General features: G+C 33.8%; 2 protein-coding genes across 2 annotated transcripts in view; both read right to left on the bottom strand.

Moving 5' to 3' along the window:
- Window positions 1-2,252: 2,252 nt before the first annotated feature.
- Window positions 2,253-3,968, bottom strand: LOC132730626 (uncharacterized). Its single transcript, XM_060716600.1, has one exon. It carries the CDS (start codon window positions 3,966-3,968, stop codon window positions 2,253-2,255), a length of 1,716 nt encoding a protein of 571 aa, XP_060572583.1.
- Window positions 3,969-8,242: 4,274 nt separating this feature from the next.
- The window catches only part of LOC132730616 (ER degradation-enhancing alpha-mannosidase-like protein 3), a 29,456-nt gene continuing 22,295 nt past the window's right edge, over window positions 8,243-15,403 (bottom strand). The window contains exons 14-19 of the mRNA XM_060716587.1: window positions 14,855-15,039; window positions 14,014-14,258; window positions 13,019-13,248; window positions 12,744-12,789; window positions 10,338-10,517; window positions 8,243-10,014 (exon numbers count right to left, since the gene is read on the bottom strand). Of these exons, the coding sequence (XP_060572570.1) occupies window positions 8,645-10,014; window positions 10,338-10,517; window positions 12,744-12,789; window positions 13,019-13,248; window positions 14,014-14,258; window positions 14,855-15,039 (2,256 nt within the window). The 3' untranslated portion in view covers window positions 8,243-8,644. The remainder of the gene's footprint in view (window positions 10,015-10,337; window positions 10,518-12,743; window positions 12,790-13,018; window positions 13,249-14,013; window positions 14,259-14,854; window positions 15,040-15,403) is intronic.

Below are 15,403 nucleotides of genomic sequence, written 5' to 3'. Positions count from 1 at the left end.
GATTAAAACAAATATTTTATAATCTGCAGGCAGCAGATTTTATTTTAAAGGGAACAATTCATTTTTCACTGGTTCCAATTACAACAACATGCTTAATCTATATTAACGAACAGCAAACAAAGAAACACCATAAAACAATAAAATGATACAATTTTCAAGATATAATACAACTTAAAAAATACAAAATAAATTCTATTCGTTAACAATGAATATATTATAGTATAGGCAAACTTGAGTTAAAGACCACCGCTAAAAGCAGCCCATACAAAAAATCCTATTAATACCATTTTCTCCACGTCCGAAATTGAAATTTAGAAGCCTCGCCATTCCCGACAAGTTTGACTGTTGTGAATTTTCAAACAAATTCTAAAATTCTATCAAACTTTCTTTCAATTATGGTGAACATATCATGAAAAATGCATGCAGTAAGTAGATAAATGAAACATTCTAACATACATATATATATATATTATCACAATTCCTTTATCCTTTAAGAAGCAAATTTTGGATTCATATGCATCACAGTTCTTAATTATCGTACATTGTAATATAAATTTGTGATACAATGTAAAATCTATATTTCATCTCTTATTCCAAGAATTGTAGTTCGGCACTTCTAAATTGAACCCATCCAAACACACATTCTTACAAAATAGACATGTATATAATTATCATACATAATGATAGCACTTGTTAAAATAAACCCACCCAAGCTCCAAAATCAATTGTTGATATGAGTATATGTATAACCATGGATACACATTATGATACGCAACCTTTCTGGCATTGACCATAATGTCATAATGTAATGATATAAAGCAAACTAACATATTATTTCTTTCTTACACCCATGCTTTCATTTGTAATTTTTTTACCATTTTAATATCCTTCATTCCTTTTTTTTTCAATCTCTTGTTCACTTGTCCTTCATTCTCCCTTAAAAAAATCTCCATTTTTTTTATCCCACTCTTAATTTCTTTTCAATCTATTGCATCTATAATTCCCTCCACTCCAATTTCCTACACTCCTTTAACCCCCAATCCAATTTCTCTATCCAATTCTTTATCGTCCTCTCTTATTACAACTTATCTCTTCTTGCCTCTCACCTCACCATATTAATGCCCCACCATATTAATGCCCCCCCCCCCTTCAACATCCTTCCCACCCCCACCCCAAAAATCTCCTCAATCAGCCCCCATTTCCGACCAATATTCTTACCTTTATCTCTAATAATTCCTAACTATTGGATCTCGGACTTCCTTAACCTTTCCTTGATTACATTATATAAAGCAATACTAATAATATAATACTTTTTTAGGTCATTTCACTGACTTGATGCAAGAAATTACCCTGAAAAAATGCTATCATTAATACATTAATATTATTTTTAAGTTAACTAACAGTTTTTCAGTTGTTACAGTTCAACCTTTGCAGAGCAACCCCCTTTTGGAGACAAAAGAACTTGGTTGCTGCAGAGAGGTGTTGCTGTACAAGTTATTGTAAAACCTTTCTTTGGGAAAAAATGATTTTTCTTGAAGATTTCTCTACAAAGGGTGGCTGAGTTGAGGTTGAACTGTATATGCATAGGAAAAAAAATATACTGGTAGAAGAACAAGTGGTATAAAATATACCTTAACTTTGGTAAGGAAAGATTTTCTGACTGTAAAATCATATTTGTTTGCACAGCACAAATTTTCGTTAAAACTTTAGCTAGAAAAATGCATTAATCAAAGCACAGAAGGCGCTGAATTTGTTTTGGTGTCAGAAAGGTGAAGGTTGTGAGATTATAAACCAATTTGTTTTTGTATAGTGCCACCAATGCTTTCCAGTGTTTTAACTGTAGTAAATTGGCTATAAGACTAATTGCAACACTGATAGTCAATTCAATGTTTATTTATCCTGGATTGACGGGTTTTCGATACGACAAGATATTTTTGGCAATTTTCTTTAGTAAAAAACGAACAGAAGTACAAAAAATATAGCCTTACCTTTAATTTAACTTATTTTCTTGTCAATCACATGTTTTCAATTATTTAATCAATGTTATTCCTTTTGAAAATATTCCACAAAAGTCATATATAAATCTGTCCTTCCAGAAAAAAAATTGACGTATATTCGAGACTCCAAAATTGAAGAGTACCACATGTACAGTCACTACCCAAAAGTCTTGTAACAATATAAAAATAACTGGAAACATTAAATTTAAAACATTTATAAACTGTTTGAACTTGTAGTGTTATTTCTTATATGGATTATACCTCAGTATTTTCAGTGTTATGGCATGGACAGATGAAGACATCATGTGTCCTCACTACAGTCTCTTTGCAACAGTACTTTAGATGTGTCCAGTGATTGCAAGACTGGAAGTCACATTGAGCCCATGAAGTGAACACCAGAGAAACACAGTTTTGTAGTTCTTTTGGTTGAAAAAGTTTACAAACACAACATTTCTCATCATCTGAAACATCTGAAGAATCTTCAGAGTCAGAGCTAGCAACCACTTTTTGACGTTTATGTACCTTATTTGTTTTACCTTTGCCACTTGCAGACCTTTTAGTTTTTGATTTTGAATACTTTGAACTCATTTCATTTTGATGATCAGTAATTTGTTTTTCAATTTCAGAAGTTGTAATTGATTTCCCAGAAACAATTTTACTCAAAGTAGCGTTTTTTGTCTTTTGTTCAAACCTTTGTTTATTTACTATTACTGTCTCTGCAGCTTTAAAGAATGAATGTGGTTCTTTTGAAATTTGGTTCTGATTTTCAGTAGAACACGCTGGCTGAGGTAAATCAGATGAGGAGCATGATTCAGACTGTGGTGTTGAATAGGCCTTAGATGGTGCCAGTTGACTGTCTGTAATAACAGCAGGGTTAAAAGGAAATATACCACTGCGTTTAAATGATGACCTTAGATTTACAACAGACAGAGCTGAAGCATATGCTGGACACACCAAGGAACAAATATTGTACCTTGTAATTTTAGATGCTGGATTGTTCCTCAAAAATTTTTGACATTCAGAATTGTATATTCTTTGGAGAGGGCCAAAACATCCAACATCTAAAGGTTGTAGAATATGACTTGTATGAGCTGGCAATACCATGAGGATAACATGATGATCTTTTGCCCAGTTGATAACTTGAAGATTTATATGTGACTTATGACCATCATAAATGAGTAGAACAGGTGTTTCACTATTGGGTCTCTGTACATATTTAAGAAAGTGAGTTTCCAGATACTCAAGAAAAATGGCAGTATTCGACCAGCCACTGTCTGTAACGGTGCCTTGTGCTCCTGGTGATGACCCCTCCATTAACTCACTCCTCATTCTCTGTCCCTTGAAAATAAAGTAGGGAGGAATTTGAGAACCAATAGCATTACCACAGGCTAAAATAGTAGTGGTGGATGAGCGGGCAGAGGTTATTGCTGGAGTTGTTTTACTCGTACAAACAATGTAAGGTGGACTGTGTTCAGTCTGGACACCCTTCTCATCAACATTATAAATTAGTTCAGGGCTGTCCATCAAATTATTGTCCTTCAATACAGACTGGAGGTTATCAAAGAAAGAAGAAATTGCTTCCTTAGAAGAAGCCTGTGCTCTGTAATTGGAAAGTGCTCTTGGTTTCAAAACTTTCATCTCAGGCCATCTATCCATAAAACCACGGAACCATCTATCACTGAGTGGATGATTCTTATCCCGTAAGCCAAGAAATAAGGCAAAGTTACTGGCTTGAGAGGTGACTTCAGTACGGGAATACCCATACCCCAATTCTGCCATGGCTTTAAGATGCTGAACAAACAAAGCCTCTTGCTCTTGTGAGAATAAAGCCTGTGGTCCAGAGGATACAGTATCTGGATCTATTCTACCCAGGACACGGTCACGTAGTGTAGTCTGGGGTACACCATACTGGCGAGCAGCAGTTTTAATAGGCATACAGGCATCTTTCACAGCTTGGTAAGCTGAAGTCATGGCTGTAGGACTATACAGCCTATACTTCATGGATGTTTTCAGAGAATTTGCCTATAAGAAAAGAAAACCAAACTATAAATAGTTGTTATAATGTTAATTTAAAGATAAAATACTTTTTAATAATCTCAAAATGTTATAACAGGTAAGTATTTTTCAAACACCCTGTACTTATTTATAGACCATGGAAATCACATGACGATCATGTGACCTCAGATAGCAGACGATGCAGGACCCCCCATGAAGCTTTTTTCTTTATTTGCAAAATTATTATTCATAGAGCTTTTTATTTTGAAACATGTAACAAAAGTATTAGTAAAAAGTTAAGTTTTATTCATTTCATTTTTAAAAGTAAATAAACTTACGTTTTTCTTGCGCATTTTGCAAAATTTTATAGTGTTCGATTAAAGTTAGGAACTAGGTAGTTTTATGAAATCCCGTGTGACGTCATTCCACTTCCGGCGGTGTCGCGGTAAACAAAAAACATAAAGTATCGAATTCAGGTCAGTATCGATTACACGTCAATCCACGATAAAAAAAAAAAGAAAATGAGTTGCCTCAACTGGGTTTTGAACTCCAGTCCTCTCGATTCATACGCGAGCGTGCAAACCACTCGGCCACGGTGAAGTTATATGTTAACGGCCTGAAGAAAACCATATTATTCTAAATTAGGTTTTGTAACTCTTTATTATTTCGACACTAAACCTGTTGTTTAACACAGATGTAAATAATCATGGAGCTTACTGTAAGCATGTATATCTATAAAGAATGAAACAATATAAGAAATATTCGACCATTCGGGAACTACTTTGCCTGAAAATTAATGCGCCTGTCATTTGACCATCTTTACGCATTGATCTCCCCTAAATTTTTCGGCGTTGGTGTACATATAAAGGGAAGTAACCGCTTCAAAAAAGTGGACTACTTTAGGCATTTGCAATTAACAGCATTAGGCTCTGAAATTTCGCTACCATTATTTGTTTGGGTCGTCAAAACCATTATTTGTTTGGTCTGACGACCCAAACAAATAAAAACTGCGCATACTTCCCATTTATGCTGTTTGCATGGAAATTAAATGATTTTACTGTAAGAACAATACTGTTAAGATTTGTACATAATTATTTTAAATGTCTGCCTGACACACTTTTCTTGAAAAAGAAATCGAAAATTTAAAACAATGTTTACAAAAAGAAAAAAAAATCATATGAGCCGCGTCATGACAAAACCAACATAGTGTGTTTGCGACCAGCATGGATCCAGACCAGCCTGCGCATCCGCACAGTCTGATCAGGATCCATGCTGTTCACTATCAATTTCTCTACTTGCTATAAGGTTTGTAAGCGAACAGCATTGATCCTGATCAGACTGCACGGATACACAGACTGGTCTGGATCCATGCTGGTTGCATAACCATTATGTTGGTTTTGTCGTGACGCAGCTCATATACACATTCACTCAACAAAAAATATTCATATATGCCGTACAGATATTTGTATGTGTAAACTTTGAGCATACGTTTCTGTTTATATAATAAATAAATGCCATGATATATACATAAGCTTTTCACAACATGATCTACACTTTACTGAACAATAGTGAACATGTAAATAAACATACATAAAGATTATCGACTCGAGTTAATTTTTGATAGGAAATTAACTCATCATTTTAACACATTTATACTTAAAACTGGTAAATTTACCCTTAAATTTATATAATAGACTTGTCAAGGTGTGTTTTTCGAACAGTCCATTACTATTTTAAGGGATATCGATATTTAAAATACTAAAATTGTTCAGTGGACAGTATCGATGTGTATTCTAGTATGACTATATGCTTGTTATAATTCAGTGTACACTCACATGATTAAGCCCTGGCCTACTTGATTTTATTCACACGATTAAGCACTGGCCTACTTGATTCTATATTTTAAACTTTTTTCAGAACGAAATTCTACAGATTTGCCCTATTCGACTAATATATATTCTTCTTAAAATTTTTAACTGCTGTATGAATAAAAGAATACAATCATATTAAACAAGAGTTTTTTTAACACCTATGTTAGTTATACTATGTGACTATGCTGCATTTACAAAGCTAAAATAAAGCACCTTAAGCAAAGGAAAAGAAAGAAAATCTATTTTTGACCTCAGTGACCTTTGACCCAATCCACATAAACCCCTACCTGAGGGTATCATTTTATGAAAGGTATTAAAACACTAAATATCTAATACACTGTATATCAGTCAATTAGTAAAGGTGCTATGAGAAATGGAGTGTGATGAAAAGACAGAAGGAAAAACGAAATGTCATATTAAAATCCATATGTGCCATCAAAAATAAATCTTAAAGGGACTGCACTTATATGCGCCATCAAAAATAAATCTTAAAGGGACTGCACTAATATGCGCCATCAAAAAATAAATCTTAAAGGTGCTGCACTAATATGCACCATCAAAAATAAATCTTAAAGGGACTGCACTAAGGTTTTTTTACACGATGGAACTAGAAATAATTTTTTCATGATTGGTTGACTATTTGATGTAGGTCTATACAGAGATTTATTTAGCTTATCTTTTAGATATTCCCAAAGAGAAATATTGTATAATATTTTCCTAATCCACAGGAAAAAATTCCCAATTGAAATTACAAAATAAATGATATATAAATGAATAATGAATTCTACGAGGGATGTCCGGAAAGTTCATATACTTCTTCATTTTTTATTGTAGAACAATACATACGTTGAACAAATTTTGTCAGCAGAAACATACATATCTAGCGAACAAATTTATAAAAAATTACTGAACTGTGACTAACGTTTGTATTTTAACAGTAATTACATACAACATATATACATCATCATGGAGCACTTTGACAACGTCAACGGCGTCAAATTAACTTCATGTTTATCCGCTATTCAATTTCTTCCGATTTCAACAGCCATGGTACATGTCTGGCTTATACAAAATATATGTTGTGTTGCTTTTACTTTATGAATTTCATATTTAAAATTATTATTTAAAAACAAAAATGTCACTGGTTCCCATACTGTGTTGTGAGATGTCTGTCTATTTCAAGGTTGTTGTAACGCAATATACGAAATCTCGCCCATGCTACCTTTAGGCGTCTGGGGCGTTTCTTATACGATATACTGTCATCGCCGCTTCTTAATCTTGTTTGCCATTTAAACACAAGTTGCCTTCAACATTTTTGGTTGGTTTTGTTTTTAAAGTAAAGATTAAAATCTCAGCTGGTGCCATATTAGCGTTGCTATGAAGGTAAATATCATTACGTTGCTCCGTCCGTAAATTTGACGTCATTTTTTCAACACAAAATTTACGCACCTTCATTGCCTATAATCGTCGTTAACAAGCTGTTTATTTGCGTATGACGTCATAATTTTCACTAAATATCATGTAATAGTATCTCATGATGTCACAAAATTAAAACGACAGTTTGAGTTAAAATTACAACTTTTAGCAACTTATTACTCAAGTAGCTATCGTGATGAAATCAAAGTGCTCCGTGATTCGTTGATCATGTTGCCATGGTGATCGACGCTTTGCGAATATTACTGTTATGATGTTTTTTAATTTAGAAATATGTAGCAAATAAATACATTAGCAAATTATTCAATCTTCATATTGATAATGACTGTTCATAGTAATTTAATAGTCTTGTCTACGAACTTTCCGGACAACCCTCGTAAAATCATTGAAAAAAGGGCTTCTTCACTGTTATGGTGCTTAAATGTTTGAAGGTGGCTGATGCCATCCTAGACAGTGATTCTTTTATTTCATTTAATCACTGCAAAATTTAAGTCATGCATTTTTTCTCAATTTAAATACAACAAACATTGATAAAATTGCCAATTCCATGAAAATGGGTCATGTTCCTAAAATCCTGGAAAAAGAACCCTGCTAGACCAATAACTTGTGCACAAAACTCTAGATCATTTTGCTCCCTTTGTTTTTCTAGAAAAAAAAAATCATTTACATTCAGCATTATGACCCAAAAGTAAAACGTTATTTGCTCTTTTAACTCATATGGGGATTAGAATTGCATGAAATATTGCTTTTCAATTTTCCTACAAATATATTTCTTGATTATCTTTGTATAAATTTTCGTTTTAGATGCCTCACTTCATCTATATAATATTTTCAGATTTTATGATTTAAGGCTTTTGGACCTCAGTGGAGTTCCTTTAATAATGAGCATTAAAAATATCAATACAAAACTATTCATTCCGTAAACACCATTCAAAAAATAAATACTAACAATTTATTATGTGATTACATTTTCCAACAGTCTCATTTCCAAACTGAAGAAATAATAAATATACTTGGTGGAGAAGCCATAAAATATGTGATAACCATATAAACAGCACTCAGAAAAATATCTAGGATAAAAAAAAATTACATTTCCTGTCCCTTGACTTTAAAATACTTTGCAGAAATTTCATCACATTTGTTGTATACAACAACAGCAAAAAGAAAAATTCAAAATTTCAGGAATGCTGTGATCTAAATAGCCAGATTTCACAAAGCTTGAGGAAGACTAAATGTGCTTTAAAATTATAGACAGCAAAACATATGTTCACCGCTTTCCGCATTTTCTCGACAACATTTAATTCACAAGTGAGACTATGAGACTTCACAAATATCTATTTAAAGCTATCACGGAGATCTTTTCGTTTCCCTGACCTCGTCTGAGGAAGACTTTATGTTCTCTTTATTATCACCTAGTGCATCAGATCTATCCGTGCTTTCATCACTTTTAACTTGAGCACTATTAACACTTCTAGAATCGGATGATTTCAAATTACGAACCGTCCGTTCATGAACTGGTTTTTCGTATTTTGGAACAGCTTGTTTGGGATTGCCGGGAGAATTGTCACTCTTATCCCCAGTCTTATAGTGGTGTATAACAATCCTATTGTCACTAACTGGATCATTTTCTACTTTCTCTAAAATGTTTTTAATGCCCTCTGCAAGATGCTCATTCACACCTTGTTTTAACTTTTCAAAACTAATGTCGTTATTATCGGGTTTTATTTTCACATCATTTTCTACAGGATTATAATTATCATTTATTCCAACTACATTTGCCTCCTTTTGAGTCACAGACTCTTTTATATATACATTATCTATATGTACACTATCTTTTTTATAAATATTTTCTTCTTGTATATTTTCATTTAATTCGGATTCCTTATTACGAGTGGATTTCACAGACAGAGGCTCTTCAAAATCAGTCACATCTGCGTATGAGCGTGACTCGTCTATATTTATTTCAGTCGTTGAAGGCTCTTTGACTGGTTTAACAATTTTTGTTTTAATTTTCACTCCCATCCCATTAAGATTAATAATCTTTACTTGACCGTCTTCCAAATTCAGGATTTCGGGAATCTCTACAGAAATTTTATTCTTTTTATCTACTGTATCATCCACTTCTTTCTGATCAACGCCATCATTACCTTGTATATAATCTTGTTCTTCTAATTCCATATTCTTAGCGGCAGCTATTTCTTTCTCAGATAAAATTTCTAATTCATTTGAAAGTTCCTCGAACAATTCTTGAGATTTTGAATCTAACGATTGCTTTCCAAAGTAAGCGGATTCTAAAAGGCGAACAATAGCAGTTAAGTATTCACTCTGTTTTTCAAGGAGTTTAAAATTCGTTTTTTCTAACAATGTTGCTCTTAGATTTTCGTATATTTCTTCTAGGGAAGGAGCACTGTCCTGATTCTTTTTTAATTTATCAAATCTAAAAAATAATTGTTTCGATCCCCCAGGTAGTGTTCTTATACTAATTATACCATCTTCGTCTTCGACCGAGTTCGGTGTGATAATTCCATCGGCAAGCTCCGGTTCTATTGGCTGATACACTCCGTTCTCAATTTGTATCATTTTGTTAAGTTTCAAAGTTCGGCCTGGCACAGGGTGGTTCGGTTCAATATTTTCCGACACTATTGTTGTCTGTGATTGGTGACTGCTGTCATGTGATGTCCAAGACTGGTCACTAGGATTTTTAGGAGTGTCAGGTCCTAAATTTCAAGTTCATAAAAGTTAAGTAATTATATCTACAAATTTGTTTAATTCTATACTGGCTGCCGGTACAGACCGGAATATCTAGCTCAAGGGTAACTATTTACCTTTTTTTAATTATAGAAATAATTTTGTTATCCCTAAAACTTCCAAATTAATATTATGATTGTACGGTAACTTTAATTATAATGAACTTAAATCAAACTTCAATTTTTTTCTTTTGGGATAAAACTTTATTTACTTTCAACTTTATTTTTAATATCAAAGTGGTTTAATAAAAACTTTTAAAATATTTTGAATTAAAGATCTAACTTTATTTTACCTAAAACTTCAAATTTCGCAGCCATGACAACTTCTATATTTGGATTATTTCGCCACATTTGAATGATCTGTTGTCCCTCTACGTGGAACAAGAACAGCAATGGAATATAAACATCATCAGTGCCGTCCCCGGACATTGCAAACAGTGGTGACCCATTTGTTGTGCTGCCTGGATTATGATCTACAAAAAGAAAGCAAACTTTTATTATAAAAATTCCACGAATTCAAAATCTGGCACAATGTAACAGTTTAAATACTCTTTATTAAAACTAACCTTAAAATAACAAGTAACTGTACAAAAGACAGCGCCCTTGACTATTCTCAGTGCTTGACAGTAAGAAAAGGGGCATAACTCTGTAAACAAGAGCTGTCCGTAAGACAGCGCGCTCGACTTTTTTATTGCTTGCCAATAAAAAAAGTTTTTGCAGTAAAAGGCAATACAAGAATCTCTGTATTTTTAAAGTGAACAATGGCCATGAGCATTAAGATATTTAGTGAAGAATTATTTTACTGAATTGTGTGATACCCTTGAACACTGCAGCAAAGTTTGAAATGTTTAAGTCAAAAGAGGGCTGGTAAGAAAGAAAAAAAAACTGAGTTGAGCCTTAAATAAATTTAATAGTATTAAACCCACTTTGAGAGAATAAGGTATTTTTACGTCACTCAGAACACCTTGGTAAAATGACATAATAACATAATTTTTCAAGAAATCTATGCCAAGGAAGCAGTATATTTTTGTACAATCAGCATAATATATAGATTTGAATTTTTTTTAGATTTTTTTAAGTTTTTTAGTGCTTGCCTATAATACAAAACATTGACAGTTAAGGGCCATAATTCAAATAAAATCTTTTGACAGAATTACCTTCTCCTGGACATGTGTGGGAATCATGATTGTAAACAAGTATTCCAACTTTCAAATTAATATCTCAAACAGTTCAGTCAAAAAGTGGACTGGTACTAAAAACTTAACCAAGATTCTAAGTCGATAAAAGGCCTTAATTTTTAAAACAAATCCTTGACAGAGTTACCTTCTCTTGCGTACAGATGGGGGTAATGATGTGAAATAGCATTAAAAGTTTCAAAGCAATATCTCAAAGGGTTAAGGCAATAAGTGGATTTTACCCATATTCAATGTATTTTCTAAGTCAAAAAGGGGCATAATTCTGTCAAAAACCTTGACAGAGTTATGTCCTCTTGTCTGTTGATGAAGGTCGTGATGGTAAACAAGTATGGTCAGTTTCAAAGCAATACCTCCAATGGTTTTGAAATAAAGTGAGGTGGTACAAAAAACTTAACCAAGCTCAATACACTTTCTAAGTCAAAAAAGGGCCATAATTCTGTCAAAAACCTTGACAGAGTTATGTACTCTTGTCTGTAGATGGAGGTTATGATGGTGAACAAGTATGGTAAGTTTCAAAGCCATACTTGTAATACTTCTGAAATAAAGTGGGGTGGTACGAAAAACTTAACCAAGGTGTGACGCCGACGCCGACGCCGGGGCGAGTAGGATAGCTCCCCTTTTCATAGAAAAGTCGAGCTAAAAAGTAATTCAAGTAATGAATGTGTCTATCATGTTGTGCCAAGGCATGTAAGATTATCACAGATAACAAGTGTCTGAAGTTTCAACCCATTCCCTTCAGTAGTTTTGGAGATACCAACTTGCATGCAAAAAAAAAACTTAACCCAAGTGTGACAGCTGTGCTGATGCCAGGGCAAGTACAATAGCTCTCCTTATTCTTCGTATAGTCAACCTAATAATGGACTGTTCTTAAATCAAACCTAAATAAATCCTTTATGTGAAAGGGTTATATTAAAAGCATGGTGTTTAGACATAATACATGTGTCAAGAAACAAGCCCGAATAAAACCACCACTCCATTACAATACAACTTCTTCAACACTTTCTTTGTGTTTTTGAAGTATTCAGTGTATTAAACTTGTCTTGCTTGGAATTTTGACAGGTCAACGTCAAATAAAAGTTCAATATCAAAATAATAAAAATGGACCAGGGAGACAGTATATGATCTGGGCAGACTCTATATAATATTTTAGTTCCATTTTAAGCCTCACCAGCACTTGTTAATGGTTATATGGTAGCTTTCCGGCTTTACTGGTGAAGGAAGACCTGAGGTCAACTTCCAGGCATTCCAGGAATTAAAGGAAACCTGAGTATAACCATTGATTTTACTTTACATAATATTGATTGCTAACCAAAATGAAAGAATACAAAGTTACTAGCATGTTTTCAGCACACAGTTCTTATAAGCAAGACGTTTGCAGGCAGCAACTTTTTCCTATCAACCACAGAGGTCCTAAACAATAGATAACTGTAGACTGGTATAAACCTAACCATGTGATATGTCATATCCACTCAAACAATTACAAAATTAATATAACTAAGTTACCTATAACAATTCCTCCAATCGCACCAACTCTCTGTAAATTTCTAGCCTGCAAAACATAATACAGATATCAAATATACATGATATCAAATATACATGATATCAAATATACATGATATCAAAAATACAGAATGCTATAGCTTTGACAAAGGCGATAGACATTTCAACAACTAAACTTTCAAACGTAAGCTACAAAGCTTAGTCAAACATATAAAAACATATTCTTGGGGAAAAAAAGAGAGAAATAATCAAGCAATGTTTTCAACTTGATTTTTTACCTTGTCAACAAACATACAGTTCCCTCGCTCAATCAGAACAATTTTGCCTGCCAACAGTTCAGGATTCTGCACTTGGCTACTGCACATCTTATATGGTTGACCTATGGCCAATTTTCCTCTAATATTTGGTCGTTTCTTCAGATCGTAACCAAATTGTGCTGGGCCCGCCTTAAACACCTGACTGTCCTGTTCTGTGATAATAACCTTGAGTAATAAAGGTTCATTCTGATCTGAAATGTAAATTTAAAATTTAGTCTGCTGTGTTCTTGTAATGGACTTGTCCTCGGTTGAATCTGAAACTGTCCATGGTCTTTTCATAGAATTTCAATAACAATATGTAACAACTTTTTTTTGTTCTGTGTCAAACTGTAATATTGCATATTGGTAGATTTACTTGCGAGTACCCCTCTGTGCAATACTTTAGAGCAGAGTGGCACTTTAGTAGAACCACCATTTTAACCCACAGCAGTGAAAGGCAAGATGTTTATAGTCAGCAACTGTAAAATGCAGAAAATAAGCAGCCTAACAGAACACTTAATACAGGAGCAGGTTGGCTAGCTCCTATGGTGGTCACAAAGGACTGTCTCTATCCTAAGTCAGAGACTTAAAAAACTCTCACATTCGAGGTCTCATTATATAGGTAATGTTAGAAGAGCATTCATTTTGGAAATCATAAGCCAAAATCAAGGAGTAAATGACTTCCATTAACAGAAACCCTAGATTTTGAAAGGAGAAACAATATGTTACCCATTCATGCTAAGACTGCCACAGAAAATGAAATAATAAAACCCTACTGCCACTGAGAATAAAATAATAAAACTCCACTGCCGCTGAAAATGAAATAATAAAACCCTCCTAAATGTCCTATTTTCTTGTTGTTTCTTGAAGATTTAATATAACTAGACTTTAGCATGACTTTGGCCAGAGATCAAATCAGAGACTTTTACTTTGTAGGCCAAAGCTGCAATTTGAAATTTAAATTTAAGAAATCTTACTATCTTGTGGCTGTTTCTTTGACAGTTCAATCATCTCTTGCATGAACAATAACCCCTCCTCGGCTAGTTGTGGAGAGAGCGCCTCGGATGCCGTATGCAGTAACTGTATGCGACCATCTGCCATTGTCATCAGACGTATGCCCATTTCCTTTAGCTGCGTAAGCTGATCCTGGTTCCCTGCTACAAAATCATTAGCTTTAAGCCTGGAGCCGCTGACTCTAAATTGAGAACATTGCTGACTGGCACTGAAAGTACAAGTTATTAAATATGGGCCAGGAACCATTGACTCTTACCTGAGTATATTTCTGACAGGTAATGTAAGTAATTAAGACATTTGTGTCACATTTTTTTTTTTTAATTTTCATTGGATTTTACTTGACATCAAGAATTGCCATGATAATATGATGACTTTTCAACTTCCACTACACAGGGTCCAAGTTTAAATTAAAAAAAAAACTTTCCTCAAAAGAATACAAATATGTCATTCTTATTTCTATATAAAAACTAGAAATGTATTCACAGGATTCAGATACCCCCATATGTCACTGTTTTGTCAGTCTTTAAATGGACAGCTGAACAACAGGACAGACGGACACAATGGAATATGGGACTTTTTCATTTGTTATCTTCTTTTCTTCAATAGACGGTCATTTTCCCCTTATTCTATTATTAAAGAATGAACTCAATTGTTCTCTTCAATTCTGTTTACAATTAGATGGATCCCTATTTACTTTCTGTAGTGCCGAACCAATCTATATGAAGGGGGCATAAAAAATTTCGTAGTATTCAGTTCTGGACTCATAATGTTTTACTGTATTTCTAACTCAAACTTGATACTTACGGAACAATAGGCTGTGACAAATCCACCATATTTTTCATACTATCTCTAAGATTGGAAGCGTAGTTCATTCTAAATTTGACGAGTGGATTAGGGCAAGTGTTGTGTGGGCTGTCACCAAACTCATCGTGGTCGTGAGTCTCCTCGTCTATCTGCTGTAAATGGCTGTACATCTCACGGCTTAGACGCTGAATAGGATGAAAAAAATTTACACCCTGGTTAACAAGCATTTGATAGTATTGCGGGCAATACAGTAGTCCCCTACTGGTCCCTCAAAAAGTTCTTTAATTGTCATACACTCCTGTGTATTGCCATTTATAATGAATTTGAGGATGAAGTCTGTATTTGAAAATATCGACCACAAAACATAATAAAATAAGTTTGTCTATATCACAGTAATGTGTTAAGTTTCCATGCTTAGCAAGGAAATTATGTTTATACAACCTTGTCATATTATTACGATGTGGGATTTTAAAGTTGGAGTGAAAATACCAGTTTCTCGAAAAAAATCTAAGTTCAAGGGGGACATAATTCTGGAAATAGTCTTGCTAG

Source organism: Ruditapes philippinarum, unplaced genomic scaffold (genome assembly GCF_026571515.1).
Source record: "Ruditapes philippinarum isolate M1 unplaced genomic scaffold, ASM2657151v2 ctg4438_1_1_1_1, whole genome shotgun sequence".
NCBI classification, from domain to species: Eukaryota; Metazoa; Mollusca; class Bivalvia; order Venerida; family Veneridae; genus Ruditapes; species Ruditapes philippinarum.
This window is presented reverse-complemented; position numbering and strand designations above follow the sequence as displayed.

What these genes read in the sequence shown, in the direction of transcription:
- LOC132730626 (XM_060716600.1), bottom strand. Translation starts at nt 3,968, where the DNA reads ATGACTTCAGCTTACCAAGCTGTGAAAGATGCCTGTATGCCTATTAAA.